This window comes from Pararge aegeria, chromosome 19 (assembly GCF_905163445.1).
Source record: "Pararge aegeria chromosome 19, ilParAegt1.1, whole genome shotgun sequence".
Classification (NCBI taxonomy): domain Eukaryota; kingdom Metazoa; phylum Arthropoda; class Insecta; order Lepidoptera; family Nymphalidae; genus Pararge; species Pararge aegeria.
The window spans coordinates 8,088,907-8,106,681 of NC_053198.1; the positions used below are offsets into that span (position 1 = coordinate 8,088,907).

Genomic DNA, 17,775 nt, shown 5'->3' on the forward strand with positions numbered 1-17,775 from the left:
TGACTACTTTTTAGCAGAAAAACTGTTTCCACAGAATTCGTAAAAAACCGTAATAAACGCGGACGTCAGCGATCATCTATAATTATAATTATTATATATTTATTACGTATTTTCTTATTTCTTTATAACATTTCATTTATTTATCTATAATACGTAGATATTCTCAGTTTTGTTTTATTTCATGGTTTGTTATTTTTCTATGTCATATCCATCCCAACAAAAATGTAACAATGCCCACTTTACCAATGGCTACGTTGTAGAAAATGCCTCTAGGCTTTAAGTTTCGCCCTGGACTTCGCTATTGATATTTGTAAAAATAAACATACCTACTTAATATCGATTAAATAAGAAAACCTGGGCAACACCTAATATAAATATAATTTTAAAGAGTGTTTAAACTTATGCATTGGTAGGTACAAAACATATACCTAAAGTGTTAGATAAAACATATGCTCATCCACAAATGACTTCCCTTTTCCACAAAGTACCTTTTAGTTGGAAGCCCTAGTGTATGTTCAACTGCTAGGGCGCGCGTTGAGCTGGAACAGAATTAAGGGCCGTGACAAATTGAGCGGTTTCCACGCCCGACGTGAACGATAAATAACGTAAAACTTTGACTCTGCCTGACACCAAAATACGGTAAATAAAACACCAGTGACAGATGATAAATAAAATTAGATAATAGATGTTGGTACAGAAAAAATAAATATAGATATGGAGCTAATTTGGCTTAACTCAAACTGTTATTGACAGTGTGAAAGTAGGTAGTTGTCCAGATAATTTAAACACTATATAATTATATTGGATAATTTGTTAATTTTTTTAGTAATTTTTAGAACATTGTTAAAGTATTTTGTTCTTGATTTGGGTGAATCCAAATCAAATAATTATATGTCAAATAGGCCAATATTTTTTATCGCAATGAGAATTACTCGTACTATCCAGACGAAGCGGACCAGAAAGTCAGCTTTCCAACAACAAAATTTTACAATTTAGCAATCATTATTCTGTCCTATGTGAGGTGAAAGCGGAGCTGTTTCAAACCAACCTTGTCATTAAAAATGTAGGTACTAACAACGACTCCAAATGTTAAGTTAAGACCTTTTTAATATTTCAAATTGTACAGAATTATTTTACAAAACTGTGTCATTATAAGTATCAGCCCCTTTACTACCATCGTCGCTCGTCGTTTGCCCTTTATAGTAGCCCTCGATGTATTCACAAGTTCGAATTGATTTAATCTAAGTAGATTTACGAGTAAATCGATTTAATATCATATTTTAAATAATTCTAAATAGTCTCACAGACTCGGGGAGACCATTTGCCTTTTCAAGTTCTAGTTCTTTGTAGCCACGAAAAGTTATGACTGTATGACCCTTTGAATTTGTCAAGAGTTATATTTATTGTCTCGCAAAGAAGTTCTGTGAGTGAAGTAGTTCTATCTTAAAATATAATACATTTTATAATGAGGTATATCTGGAAGTTGTTGAAGTACTTTTGGTATCCACTGTGTAGTATATTTTGTTTGCATTATTAACTTCGACTTTTAGATGAGTCAAATAGAGTATGTCGTTGGCAAAATCCCTTAGTGCCTAGAGAATAAACTGAAGGGTATTCGAACAGTGTGTGTTGCGAGTGATGACTTACTTGGTCTCATAGGAATTCTCAGAGTTACTCAGCGAGCGATGGAGAGAATTTTTCTCGGATAACTCATATTAATCAAATTAAGAGATCCTTTGAAGAACTTAAGTAACGTGAAGCTGAAGTGGCCATGGCGCACATAGCTAGAGGAGAACCGACTGACTTCGGTGTCTAAAGGTGCTGGAATGGCGTCCTGGCTCCGGTAAATGTAGATTTGGTCGACCCACATCGAGGTGGACAGAAAACGTTAAACAATTCGCTCAGAGCTACTTTTACTTAGATTTCTGACCTGCCTACAAAAGACCAGTCCAGCTGTGAACGTAAATAGGAAGATATGATTATAATGATGATTAAAGTTGTTAATAAGCTAAGACAGACTCGTTACTTCTTCGGAGAGTAGAAGCTCGGGGAGCTGAAACTTAAACTATCTTTAAGTCTATATAGAAACTAAATTTAACTATATTAACTGCTTGAAAAAATCACATATATTTCTATTCTAAATCGACTTAAATAGTTTGAGTTGACCTGCACAAATTCTACTCCCAGAAGAAGTAACGAGTCTTAGCCTATTCATTAATAGGCTAAGAAAGACTCGTTACTTCTTCTGGGATACATAATGATGTATGAATGTTATTTGTATATAAAAATTAGTCGTCGTGGACGACTAAGTAACATTAAATGATTAAGTCAAAACCTAATTAAAACATTTCAAAGAATCACTAACAAAATGGCATCCTTTGTCCGTTTTCTTTATTTCCTCTGTCTGTGAAGATGTTTAAAGATTCCACACCGGTTTATCTGCTTATCTGGCTGCTTTTCTTCATTTATATGCAAAGGGAACTTGCCCGAGGACGTCTTGAAATTGTAAATGACATTTTATTTCTCTGTTAGCGAAGGCTTCTTTATATTCCGAGACGGTTGGATTCGGCGGGAAGATCTTTAGTCTCTTTTAAAGGGAATTACTTTTAATTAAATTTTTCTGTCTAAAGAAGATAAATGAGTCGCAGATGGTCGAAAATTATAGTAAGTTGTAATTTTATATTATTCTCATTACATTTGGGCTATTACTTACACACCGGGTACAATGGCATCGCTAAGCAAAGGCAGGCATTTTAACCTTTACCGTCAATCCATACGTTACTAGTGGTATCAGATTCTTCAGAAATCTCCTTTTATGCTTTGGTACCGAACTGTAAATATATATTATTAGTTTTAAGTCAATCAATCTGTTAACTAGTTAGTATCTACAACTGTTGGTTTTCCAATTAAAGAAAAAATAAAATAAAATAAAATAAAAATATATAATTCAACAAAACAACTCTTTCTATAAAACGTTAAAGTTATGGATAATGGTTTAGTATTATATTATATTATCTAGTGTCACATTAGCATGTCGCATGTTGGTGACGCGAACTCATAAGTTGAGGAAATTCTGGTTTATTACTAACTTATGTTTTTTTTTTCAAATGCTTACAAAGAGAATGGATGGCTGCAATCACAAGAACGGTAAGTTTATTTATTTCCTAAACTGATACACATACTAATATATACTATTTCCTTTTTTTAATAGTAGTTCCGGAAAACTCGCAGAAAATAAATGAACTCTCCTAAAAAATGTGTGGAGATCAAGATACAGTTTTATTATAAGTATATACCAATAAAGCCGAATCATTTGCGGCATACTTCACACTAGTTGTCTTCGTGTTTTGTGTATGACAAAATAGCCGCGGACAGTTTGACTCAAAAATAGTAGCACCTGGGCCTGAAGCTGTATACACGATTTTAATAGAAAGAAAGAAAGAAAACTTTATTTGGATATATACACACACTAGAATTTAAATACAACTTAATAGTCTACACAACAATTATAAGAACGGTGTGATCCCAAAATGGTCTTTACTCAGCATGTTTGCAGTGCCTGTTAAAGACACAGCGCTGATCTTCCGTGAAGCTAGACGTGACGTTTGGACGGTAGGCACTGACAGAGCGACGCTTAAAAACTATGGGTAAAATAATGGTAGGTGCGGCTGCTTCCAGTGCCGAGCAGGCCAAGAGGCGTAAATATGAAAACCTGGATAGCAGCTTCATTTTTGTGCCTTTTGGAGTAGAGACTTTGGGACAGTTGGGTCCGGAGGCAAAAGCCCTTTTCAAAGAATTATCGAAAAGGGTTATCGAGTCTACCGGTGATCCTAGAGCGGCAAGGTAACTGCCTTGGCCAACGAATTAGTTTGGCCATCCAAAGGGGCAATGCTGCCAGCATCTTAGGAACTGTGCCTCGCTGCGGTGGTTTCGAGGACGTTTTAGATTTTATTTAGTTTTAAATAGTTTATTTTAGGTTATATTTATATTTTAAAGAAACTATATTACTATATTTAAACTAATTATAAAATTTAAAAGTGTGAGAAAAATGTGTAATAATAAATAAAAATAATATAAAAGATTTGTATACATACTCGTAAAAACGAAATAGGTAAACGAAATCTTGTTAATCAAGATCAAGGCAAAGGATTGCCCTTGTATAGACACCCTAATACGTAGGTAATCCAAAAGTTCCAAGTACTAAATAGACCGAATTAAATGTACATTTTAATTATTTTGCGTAAATTGCGGCGGAATTTTCATACGTGTTGTATGCCAAATGACCTGCGGGCTTTTGGTGTCTAACAATCACAAATGCTGCTGTTACGACACGAAGCGATGGAAGCTAGAGAAATTAGACACGAATTTTAATTAATCTGTCTTGAGCATGATAGTTAATTTAAACTATCTAACAAACCTTCATTAAATAGTTGCGCTTATTTAGTTTGTACAAAGTCAAAGTCTAAAATATATTTATTTCAGTAGGCCCCAAAGGTGGCACTTATGAAATTATAATATGAAACTTGTTGTATATCACTTATGAAATAGTACATTATATGAAATATGTGTCTGTGGGGGTATTGTAGGCAGTCTGTGGGGTTTCATAGCTAGTGCCCGCTGTCTATCCGTCGGTTCGTCCGACCGTCTGCCGATCAGCAGGCTGTGTCTTATGACCCGTAATAGGTACTACTTAGGTAGAGAGTTGAAATTTACACAAGTCAAGATATGAATATGTATTTTCGTTTTCTGGCACTAACGTGCATTAAGCTTTTACGGCTAAGACAAAATAAGTCAGTTTGAGGCAGTTAGTTGATACTAATTATGACTCAATTTCAGTTACTTTACCAATGCTCTGGTGACCGTCTGTCCGTCCGTCCCTCCATTTTATCTGTCACCGGAAAATTTTGTCATGAACCGTAATAGCACAGTAAATATATCTTATACTAATAGATAAAGCTACAGAGTTTGTTTTCTTGTTTGTCTGTTTGTTTACTTGAACGCGAGGATCTGAAGAACTACAGGTCCGATAAAAAAAAGTATTTTTACATAAGTCAATTCAATAAATAAATAATAAGTTAATTTAATAAATAAATAATAACTATTACACACAGACCCACACACTCCCACGCAAACCCACACACACTTACACACACTTACACACACATAAACACACACTCCACAAGTTTGCATGCAAGCATGATAAATGAAAAAAAAACAAAAATAATAACATACAGCTGAATTAGAAAAATTAGCTCAATGTATGTACATATTTTGTTGCGAAGAGCGAGACCTCCTGGTACAAGTACTTATATTATATGCTTAAAAGGAGATCTCAGCCTAATAATTAAGTTATGAATGTAATTGTTGATGAAAAAAAATTTATTATTATTATTATTATTATTATTATTATTATTATGAAAGATCTAAACAAAACCCGCGACAGCATATATTTATCTTTAAGGTTGACTTATACGCGGACGAAGTCGCAAGGGACCGCTAGTATTCAATATATTAGTAATAGGCAGAGTGTTTTCATTAGTGCTGTAATAAAAAATAAATAAACAAAAGCTGATAATTAAAGGCCATAAGTTTAAACTCGAATGTATTCAGTGTTTTATATGTTAGAGGTCACCAGCAGACAAAAATACATTGCATCTTTCGCAAATTTATTAAACAAGAATTTAAATTTAAATTATTGAAGAAGCTCACTGAAATATTTATTATATACCAGTTTTTATGGATACAATTGGGGGGCTGACATTCTTATTATATAAATAAAGAAAAAAAAAAAGGATACAATCTTATCTTATGAAAATACGAATGTAGGCACAGATATACCACTTTTTAGTATAAAAATATATAATAAAACTGTATAATTCTTCCAGCTTCCACCACCGCCTCACATCGAGCTCGTAATGTCGATGCCGTACCTCCGCACCGCCTTCAAGAGACCAACAGTTAGAGTGCGTCGTAAGTACAATTATATCTATCAATATTATCATCGCTAGACTAATTCATACTGCCATGCGTCATTGTCATTAACAAAGACGATGTTTTTGATATTTTGCTAAAACTGAGTTTCAAACTTGCAATCTTGCATCTGCAAAAGAATTTTTGCCTTCGTATCTCACAATTTTTGTCAGAAACTGAAAGCGCAAAGAACAAAACGAATAAGATACGTTAAAAATCCTTCCAGATACTTTCACAGGTTGAGTACAAGTCTGAAACTCTGAAGAACTTTAAGAAAATATCACAAAAGTCGCCTTTTTCATATTAGTAAGGCAGCACAGGCCTTATCGCTTGTACAAGTCAATACTCAATGCTGGTTGGCAGGTTATAAGACAACCCCAAAACGCGGCATCCACCCTGCGTGCTTAGCAGCGTTCAAGATTGTGTCCAGTGTACAAAGGATCACAAGAAACACGCGTTAGGGCAAGTCTCGTGACACAGAGGATGTAAACTTGAACGCCACCAAAGAGGCCGAGGTTGTGACCCGCTTTAGTTATAGTGAACGGGACCGATGTCTCACGTGTCATAATTTTGATCTACGAAGTCGCAACCTATTCTGTTACTACCTTGCCTTCGATCAAGGCTGCTAAAACCAGAGCAATGAGAGAAATTTGTGCTGTCGCATTTCGGAACTACGCAGACAATCTAACCCTACCTAGTAATTTACCAAAAACAGACTACCTTTCACAAGTCCTAAAAAAGTAGGCCAACTTGATTTAAATAAATTTAGTTTTTTTTTTTAATGTATATTTATTTATACTCTTTATTTGCACACTACAAGTAAAAAAAAACAGAAAACGAAAACGTGTGCATATTTATGTACACGCGTTAGAAGTTATACTTCTTTGGTTAACGAGGTAAAAATCTTTCCAAAAATTTTATCTTTTGCCTTACTTACTCTACGTTTGTAGAAAAAACTACTCTAACAATTGAAAAATGGTATTTAATACATTTAAATTATCAGACAACCATGTTTCACTAAACTATACAATGTGTAATCTTTTTTTGAAAAACCAAAATGTTGGCAATAGCTAACTTCAGGGTGTCAGTTTCTTATGACGGTGTGCGCCCGCATCGTAAAAATTCACTCTGATCATTTTTCCCTAATACGCCAAAAGAAGTATAACTTCAAAAACACAGATAGAAGCAGTATACGAAAGGCGGCCTTATCGTTTAGTAGCTATCTCTACCAGGCGACCTTAGGATAAGGAAAACAAGAGGATAATAGACTGCAGGATGTTGTGCGTGACTCCCGAAACATTTAAAATACCTGAACAAAATCAAGGAGTAATCTAGACCTACTTGATAAAATAAATACAACGATATTCGTGCAGAAGTAGAATAATTCAGTTCGTAAAATGAAGCGCAAAAGACAAAAAAGGAATTCCGTTCCACAAATATTGGATCGGATTTCGAGAATTCAAGAATATGTTTTACTCGTGTTTTACCTACTCTACTGTCTACTGTCTACTAGCGCATTGTAACAAAACCAATTGTTATATTTAATTCACAGATTCAGTATCTTTTCAACATGTCCTCTACACAGAAGACCTAAAACTTATAATATAATATAATATCTATCTCTATAATATCTATATTTATAATATAATAATATCTTTTTAATATAATATGTCTTTTAGTAAAACTTTTTCTTGGTCAAATACTTTCGTAATTTTAATGAATCCTTAGAATAAAATGGGACCTAGTGGTAGAAGCCTTTTGTGACAGAGCTCATCCGGGCAAGTACCTACTACTGCCATTCTTATTCTTACCATTAGGTGGGCCATCTGCTTGGTCCTTCAATAAAAAAAATCCTACAAAACCCTGTTAAAAAGATAATCAAAAAAGTACATGAGTAAGATGTTTTATATAATTTAAAAAAAAAACAAAAAAACCAGAACAATTTAATTAAACTGACATACCCGTGAGGTATGTGGAAACAAAACGCATTTGTGTATACGTTAATTATTCAAACGTCGGTTCGTTAGTCTCCAGGCACGCACCGAAAAGCCGTATCAAACCAAACCATTAGTAAATAAACCCTAATCCGGAGTTATTACGGGGATTATTCTGAAGGATATTTCCCTCGTATTCTGTGTACGGTCTTATTGCGATGGCTATCTGAGACTGCAATTAAGATTAAGTAGGCATTCAGTACCTCCAGTACGAGTTTACTAAACTTTGAATGGTTTTCGTGACTGCTGATATTGTCAGAGTAAAATGGATCTAAATTACACTGTTTCGAAGTCCGTCTGTACTGTAGTAATAAGTCTGCTATCCATATATAGATATCTGTACCTATACTACTAGGTAGGTCTATTTATCCTATGCCGGATAAAAAGGTGAACATCGTAGGCTTGTGTTACTAAAACGCGTAGGCATGGCTGCTAACTGTAAATCAACGATGGAAACTGAAACTGACTGAAAAATAATTATAGAAGAAAAGACAATTTTTTTTAAACAAATTTTATTTAACCTCAGTATTTTCCACGCAATATAAAACTGCCATGTCTAGGTTAGTATGTTCAGACACACATGGGTGCAACACCTGTGCAAAATAAAAATTATGAGTCCGGAGTTACGAAGTTGGCGGTGTCCAACGTCGGAGAGCACTATTACTAGGTTATTATAACTAACTTGTGATAACAGTCGCTGGCGCAGCGCGGATTGGTGGACTCCACGCTCCTTTGAAAACATTATGTAGAATTCTCAGGCATTAGGTTTCCTCACGATGTTTTCCTTCACCGTTGAAGCTAGTGATATTTTAATTACTTAAAACGCATATACTTAAACGCATTGTGCGTGCTGGGATTCGAACTCGGCCCCCACGAAAGTGAAGTTGAGCTCCTACCCACTGTGCTATCACGGCTTCGATATTAACATGGTAGATATTATTATGTAAATATATATACTTACCTATATTATACCAAAGGTAAGACTGGCAAGGCACAGAAGGCGCGGCGACAAGTCCGTTATTAGAAGCTAGGAATTTCATTAACCATTCAATTTCAATCAACAAGTCAATAAACATTAGAAGGTGTGTCATTTTCCCACTTATTCTGCGAAACACGTTACCGGAAAGTTATTTTCTCTTAGTTAGCAGTGACTAAATTAAGTCAGTTACGTGGGTAGAGTATCATTTAAATTGTTATTACTTACCTATAGTATTAAATACAAGTTACCTCCATGGGAAAGGTAAGCCTCTATTTACACCATGGAGTTCACATATAATTGATTTCTAACATACAATATATATGGTATTTGTTTTCCAAAATAACTCAACATATACCTACATATACTTACGTAATGTCACGAAGCTCCACCCGAAAGTATTAGAGGGCATTATCTACGCATAATATCCTATTACATTTTCGAAGTGAAGTAGGCATTTGGATATAAAGGGACAAAAAAGGTCCGCGTGAGTCGCACTTCGAAGTTTTGAGAGGGTCGCCAAAGCTTTCGCTAGCTCGGTAGTTCTGAACTCCTAATGCACAAGCCATGTCACATTAAATCGGTTAAAACAATACCTTCAGCCGCTTCGCCTGCTTAATATAATAACTAAACCTATTTTAAACATCCTAGTCTAGGTTTAAAGAAACAGTACTTATCATCATTAACCTGAGCCGATGTACCACTGCAGGACAAGCAGAGGCAGGAGACAACAGCTATATCACCCCGATTTAGGTGTCCACCTGCTAAAGCACGGGACAATGCAATAGAAGAGGTTTACCGCCGTTTATTATTACACATATATAATTTGGATATTATTTCCACTGGTGCGACAATGCTCTGAGAGTTGATAAAGCTGTGGGAGAAGATAAATTTTTATCCTTTCCCCGGGGAGATAATTGTATTTTGCCCATGCTAGCTGTGCTGCTGTGCTTTAGGTGTGGGTAGGAGAAATTAATTATATCCTCTGATAACGAATAAAAACTTGTTCACGCTTACTCCCATTTATTATTACACACTTAATTATTTCTATTATTTATCGTCTTTATATTATACTAGTTGATACCTGCGACTTCGTTCGCGTGGATCGAGGTTTTTATTCCCGCGGAAACCCCCTTATTCCCGGGATAAAAGTAGCCTATGTGTTATTCCAGAATCCAGACTGCAATCTATCTCTGTAACAATTTTCAGCCAAATCGGTTCAATCGTTGCGACGTGATTGAGTAACAAAAATACAAACTTTCCCCTTTATAATATTCTAGCTTCTGCCCGCGACATCAAAAATACTAAATTAAATCAATCATCCCAATATTTTGGAACAGATTGTCTTTTGATTTTGCCCGCAAGAGGTCCGGCAATTCGTTAGATGCAACATCGCAAGCGCCGTCTTGCTCCTGTAGGAATTTCTTTCTATACCGTTTAAACAAATGAAAGCCAGCAACGAGAACAAAAGGCGACTTAAGATGTACCGGGCTCGAAAACTGATTCAAGCTGATAATAAGAAAGCTTTCCGAATGATGACCGGCGAACAGCGTTTCGAATTTGGCGAACGATGATGATGACACTAACAGTGATGAGGCAGGCAGCATCACTTTCGTATGACCGAGTTCGAACCCCGGCACGCACCTCTAACTTTTCTCAGTTAAGTGCGTATTAAGCAATTAAAGTGACATTAAGCTTCATCGGTGAAGGAACATAAATAGACAGATAAATTATTTATTGCACACAATTAAGGGATAAAGATAACATATATTGAAAACATAAATAATATAAAAATAAAAATGCGCAAAGGCAGTCTTATCGCTTTAAGCGTTCTTCTCCAGACAACCCTAATGAAAGAAGAAAATGTCAATTTTAAAAATATGTCATAACATAAACTTCATCAATTACATACATCAATAATGCACAAATAGCTAATACAAATACAAATAATGTAGAAATAAATACATACAATATAAATACATATTATATATATAAATATACAAATACATACAGAGCAAACATGTTCTCAAAGGTGTGTGAAGTCCGCCAATGCCCAATCCGCACTGGGCCAGGTAGGCTTAACCCCTTGCCATTGTGGAAGGAGACCCGTGCCTTGTAGTGGGCCGGTAATGGGTTGATATGATGATGATAACGTGGTTATTTGAACTGTATATTATTTTAGCATAATAGTTAAAAAAAAAAAGACTTGAAGAAAAACATTGTGAGGAAACTTAATTGCCTGAGAGTTCTCCATAATGTTCTTGCGTGTGAAGTCCACCAATGCACACTTGACCAGCGTGGTGGACTATGGCCCGAACCCTTTCCATTGTGGGTAAGACCTCTGTCCTGTAGTAGGCCGCTAATGGATTGTTAATGATGAGGATTATGTGTTGAAGACTGTACTACACGCTTTCTGCCAGATTGCTCTATTAGATAGATAGACGTTGCCTTGAAAACATCTTAGGAGCTTCATTTACCTCGGTACCTCTATATTACCTCTATGGTTAATCATAATTTGTTATATTTGAAATAACTGAAAATATACCTACAAAGATCTCTTATTTATTCTTTGAGAACATTATTAATTTTCGATTAAGCCTCCAAATTTACATTATATTATGATATACTTAGTATTCTGTACTTGATGAACACGTGCCGATATCTGTACCGTGGTTTGAATAACAGTTCCACGTACCAAGTTACTAAACCAAATTAAATTAGGATTATATGATGAATAGAAATTAATTTGTGTTTCTAGACGGTGAAATTGCAAGTTTATTTCGAGATAGTGCACTGCATTCTATGCAATTATAAATAGCATTTACTTACACAGTTGCGGGTTAGCTGTGCAGTGTTGGAAAATTCAATTTAAATAAAATTTCACAAATATCTAGAATATACGGTTACTCACACTGTAGGTTGATTTGTACTTAATGCATTCTGCTACAAATTAAAAAAATCAAAGAAAAATCGAAAAACACATTTTCGACACTCTCTTTTGTATTATATTTCTAGTAACTGGCGATCACTACTAGGTAACCTTAAGATAAAGACACCATGAGCGAGAATACATAAGTGGTTAAAAATGATCTTAAACCACGTGATAGACCTGTAAATTCAAATTTAGAAATGGGCAAGAATAGATAAACAAGTTGCACAAATAAGCAAGAATAAATAAACAAGTTGCACACAGAAGAAAAACATGAAATAAATCTCCATCATCATTATTTCAACTCGTTTTTAACTCCCAATAAACTCCACTGTATTTTAAGGTTGAAGTGACTATGTATGTGTGTGTGGGTGCAAGTGTGTCTGTCTGTCTATCTGTGCATCGTATTTCCCAAACGGATGAACCCAATTTACATTTTTTTCTTCAAAAGTATTTTTTTATCGTCTGGCAACATCGTAGGGTTCTACCGATACTAAGCTTTCCAATGCGGAGTATCCACTCCGCATTGGAAAGCTTAGTATCGGTAGCTTAGATCCATTGCTTCTCCGAGCTTAATATATAGATAATAAATATTTTAAAAAATATATGTATTAACAAAAAATTTATAACAAGCGATAAATACTTTAAAAAATACGTGTCATATCGTAAAACAAAAACACCCACGTTCCTATTCGGATCGGGTGGGTTCAAAGGTCATTGCCCACGTGACTTTTCATTTTTTTGACGTGTATACCTACAATCTGCGGGAGGCAATTACCGATTTATAAGTTTGCTAATAACTTTTTTTTTTCAATATCGTTTTTTATATCATGTATTGGAAACAGAAAACCAGCCAACGACACCCACGATCATGCATTGTCCATATTCCATTCATTTCAATTACTCATTTTCGGTGACGGGATACTTATATATATACTATTATAATTTTTAACGGGATAAAAACCAGATATTTATTTTAGTTCACATTTTTTACACAGTCAGTCGTTAGTAGATACTAAAACATAAAAAAAAATATCCAAGAATCTAAGAAGGTAATCTATGAAAATAGTGTTATTTTCCGTAATAGCAATATTTCGAAGAAGTACCTATTGCTATTGTGTTTTTAAATTAAGACAAGCTAAAACATCTAACCAAATCAAATAGAGATCAATTTAATTCGGATAGCATAATCGAAACCTTTTCTTTCCAAAAAATTGAAAATTTTGATTTGAAAACACGAGAATAGTTGCAAGAACTTTTTCCTGTGCACAGTATCTTTCTATCTTTAGGGTAAGCTAGACTGAAACCGTTAACTTTGATAATCTTAATAAACTTAGACAAAGATCGAATTACCAAAGCATATATTCCGTTTGAAATACCTGAGACGCCAAATTATCTTGAACGCGGCAAAGAAAATAGTGGCTTCAGACACATCGAGTTAATCTTTTGAGTCGGCAGTAGCACATGGCGTCTGCAAACAAACACCAGATGACTCCATTTATTATCGAGTCTAGCCGCAGATTAACCATCTTCGCACGAGAAAGTAAATTGTAGATAATACCCTGCCTCTTAAATATTGAGCTGTAAAAGAGACCCACTCACTCCCAGGACGAGTACCTAATCTTTCGCATACTGGTACGAGTACTTACGTTTAGTATAACCTTATAGATTCGCCTGCTACTATCTTAGACTGCATCAACAGTTGAGTGACACAAATGCTAACTAGTATTGGAATTTTGGAATATTCCCATACTACGAGTATACTTGGCAAAATGTATAGCAAATACTTGACAATGTAGAAGGCAAGCGCCTGTTTCTCTAATGTAACCCAAACTATGGATAGATCTATGTTACAACTTCGTCTGCACCAGATCGGTTATTACCGTTTTTTAATATCTTTAAAAAAACCTAGAACCTAATTGCAGCGCCACCTACCGGGCCTAGTTTTATCTCCAGACTATATGAACTAGGAGGCCACTAAAACACATAACTTCATGTGAGGAAAAATTTAAAAATATCTAGATTACGATCGCAGCGCCACTTACCGGCTCCAACTGTGAATACAAACTATCCAGGAACCCACTCAAACACAACCTCGTTAGTTTACAAAAATCTTTTTAAATACATTTATGCCCATTTTTACTAAACCTAGACATTATAGTCCGGAGAAAAAAAAACGTTCCACCAACTCTTATGTGATAGCTATTGGTGAACGGTTGATGTATGAAATCTCCTTAGATTAGGCGTTACTTAAGTAGGTATTGCCTTGTTCTTTGTTAGTGAAAACGGGCAGTAGAACTCGATTTCAGTACCAACTAATTTAGATAAACGCTATTGTACATAGGTATAGGTATCTTTATTCGGACCTAATGACGTGTAAAATTTTATAAAATTCAAAAAAAGTCGGTATGACATCTTTACAATCCAAAGATAGCTTGATATCCATCGGACTCAGCTCCTATAACTAACAAAGAATAGTAATCGTTGAAGAAAGAGTCGAAATCGCATTATTAGTTTATTCGTATTTAAGGTTAACCAAGAAAATTTCTAATTTTTTTTATTTAGTCTTAGTCAGTATAAATGTGGGAACACTTCATGTAGGTATTCAGTATCTTTAAGCCTTAAGTAAGGGGTTTGCTGCAGTCCGCTTAGTTCTCTCCTCTACCTCAACCTCCAATAATGTTCATCAGATCTACACGAAATTTGGGCACTACTAAACTGATAGTATAATCTATCTAGTAAAAAAATAATTATTGAAATCGTTAACATTTGACGGAATGATGGTGTAAAATCGTCAAACACTTTCATCCCCTCTCCCAGAAGAAATAAGCTGAATTTCGAGACAAAAAGTATCCTATATATCCTCGTAGTATGAACTCAAATCGAGCAGTTTCATTTGAATTCATTCAGTAGTTTTAGCATGTAGCGCGGCCCAGATGCAGACGGACGGACAGACAGACAGACACAAATGAAAAACAGTTTTGGATTCAGTATCGGTTATAGAGTGCCCTACATTTTTTTTTTTAAATATCTTCAATGTCCAGAATTTGAACCGTTACAGTTTTGTTATAAGTATATAGATTATGTGTATTTTAGGAGTAACTTAGGTAATAACTGGAAGCCATGCAATACACTTTAATAATGAATAATTGGGGCTTTAATCACTCATGATTTACGCCCAGAATTCCTCTATCACAAAAACATTTACAAAAACCAATGACCCTCTCAGAAAAATTTCGCATTCTATTACTAAGAGAATTAGCTATGCCGCGGACAGCTATACAGACAGACGGATGAACGGACACACATAACTCAACTGTAGGAGTTTTTTGTTAACTACTGAACCATAAAATTACCCTGAATGTTAATAAAAAAGCGCATGTATATCGTTTGCAGCAACGACATCATCAGAAATGTATGCGCGTGCATCGCTCAACGGGGTCAGCGCTTTGGACGGACGGGGTCTGGTAGCAGTCATCAAGCGCCAGGTCCCGCTGGCGGGTCAACTGGACCACGAGCTGTCGTGGGGACAGGGCTGGGGATGGGTCACTCTACCCAATGGAGTGTGGAGCGGACGTGAGTATCGTCTACTGTTACGTGGCATCTTATTCATTTTGCCCTTTTCCCGGCATCTTCTTCGAGATTGAAGATAGAATTATCAGTTTGATTTTCGCATATTTATTCCATCAATTGACATAATTAATGTTAGACTGAAGCGGTGATAGCTTGGTGGGACTTCGATTTCACTTTCGGGGGGCCGATTTCGAATCCCTGCCTGCACCTAGATCTTTTCTAAGTTATGTGCGTTCTAAGCAATTAAAATATCATATCTTGTGTGCGCCTTTGAGAACTTTGAGAACATTATGGAAAACTCTCAGTCACGCAGGTTTCCTCACGATGTTTTGCTTCACCATTGAAGCTAGTGATATTCTTAAATTGCTGAATTTAAAAACGCATGTAACTTAGAAAAGTTAGAGGTACGTGCTACGGGATTTGAACTCGGCCCTCCGAAAGTGAAGTCGAAGTCCTATCCACTAGGCTATCACCGCTTATACCATTCAATCTCAATAAAGAAAATACACACACGTTTACACGCACACAAATACACAGGGTTGTCGATTATTTCAGGATACCTTAAATAAAAAGTGAACTATACTTTATTTGGAATTATGATAGTTAATATATCATCAAGTACCTGATCATATTTTTATGGGTGGTATCATAGGAGTAGTATCCCCTTTATAAATTGTTAATATTGGAAAAGAGCAAGCAGTTTTCTTATCGGCTTCTTCTCGATACAATCTGTCATCAGGCAGACTAGACTTTTGAAAAGTGTTTATCAAGGCAACTTGAAATGTCTGAATTGTATAGTTAATTTTCTTCTCTAATATATTACAGGTTTGACATGGTCACAAGAAGGTGAGGACTTCGCGCTCCACGCAATGCCAATTATGCATCACACCAACGTTTCTCAAGCTTGCTCCATGCTCGACGGCGTGACAGCCTACGAAGCATCAGCCTACGAGCAAGCCCTTGCTGAATACGACGACACTGCCACTACATCTGACGACTGGGACTTCGGAGTAGACTGCGGAGATTTCATGATGTAACTTCGTATTGAGTACACTGGTGGTTTTGATTTGCTACGCTATAACAGTGGAGTAGCATATTCGCAATTCTGTTTTGGGAAAGAAATATTTTGTGATATTGGGTTCTTTAAGATAGTACATAATCAGTACAATCTTCTGGTGGGAAATGGTCCTTATGATAAAACGATTGCGGCATTATTGCTCAAGTATTTGAATTATGATCTGTGCTGGTCACGAGTCACGATGGAATTTCTAATGTGCCAAAATAAAATCTATTTGCAAATGGATGTCTTATGACTTTTGTATTTCTGCATTTTACGAAACAATAATAAATAATAAATTATTAATATTAGAGAAATAATGTTCGGAATATTAAACTGGCTCAAAGGGATAATGCTTGTACTAGATGCATGCTCTTTAGTCGTAACTGTGTTTGTAATAGAAAAGATGTGTGTAGCCATTAAAATATAGATCAGTATTCTATTCATGGACTGCAACACGTAGACCAGGTATCGTAAAGTTAGACATAGATTTTAAAAGCACAGAAATAGTTTCTCTGTTGGCTGATCCACACATTCTCTTCTAACCTTCTTTGTTTTATTCTTTCAGGGGTGTTACAAACACTTAGTTAAAAATGTCGTAAAACCTCATACCCTTTTTAATAAATCCGTTTACTTTATACCCTATTTAAATTGTCCAAAATTTTTGAAATTTTTTACTTGTATCAGGGTATTTTATACAAGTGCGCAACAAAAAAAAAAAACAAAATAGTTTTTTTTGTTTTGTTAAAAAATAATATAGAGATTAAGTAAATTCGCTTTGTAAAACCCCAATGACACCAATTACCGTTGAAACATTAAATAAAATTAACGTGATAGTTATAGATGTAAGTTAAGTCGATGTTAGTTTGTAGACTGTGGTCGGTAGAGGAATTCAGAATTGCTACTAGAGTCCTTTCCATAAAGAAGTCCCGCAGGCGTTTCTGTCATTCATAATATCCATGTAACTATTAATTTACGGTTATAGCACACAACATATACTGTTAGCATTAAAGATTAGCGATTTTGCAGCTACATTGATTTTCGACGATTTTATTGCGTTTGTGCATTACATAGTAGCAGTTGCTTTGATATCAAAATCGCGCGATTCCGTGGATGCTGCGTTTGCTGGATGAACGGTTTGCAGTTGCCCAAGCAATAATCGCTTCAACTGTCACACGATTGTGTGAGACATACAATCGCTACATCTGGCTTCAAATAAGCGGCTTGTTTGCTGCGACTGGTGTGTGTGTATTGGAACATCCGAAAACGTTACCGA

General features: G+C 35.4%; 1 protein-coding gene across 1 annotated transcript in view; it reads left to right on the plus strand.

Annotated features, from left to right (window-relative positions):
• LOC120632235 overlaps positions 1–17,199 on the plus strand; it is a 92,098-nt gene extending 74,899 nt beyond the window's left edge. Inside the window, exons 6-9 of the mRNA XM_039902040.1 lie at positions 3,120–3,147; positions 5,886–5,970; positions 15,266–15,445; positions 16,268–17,199. Of these exons, the coding sequence (XP_039757974.1) occupies positions 3,120–3,147; positions 5,886–5,970; positions 15,266–15,445; positions 16,268–16,479 (505 nt within the window). The 3' untranslated portion in view covers positions 16,480–17,199. The remainder of the gene's footprint in view (positions 1–3,119; positions 3,148–5,885; positions 5,971–15,265; positions 15,446–16,267) is intronic.
• The last annotated feature ends 576 nt before the right edge of the window (positions 17,200–17,775 follow it).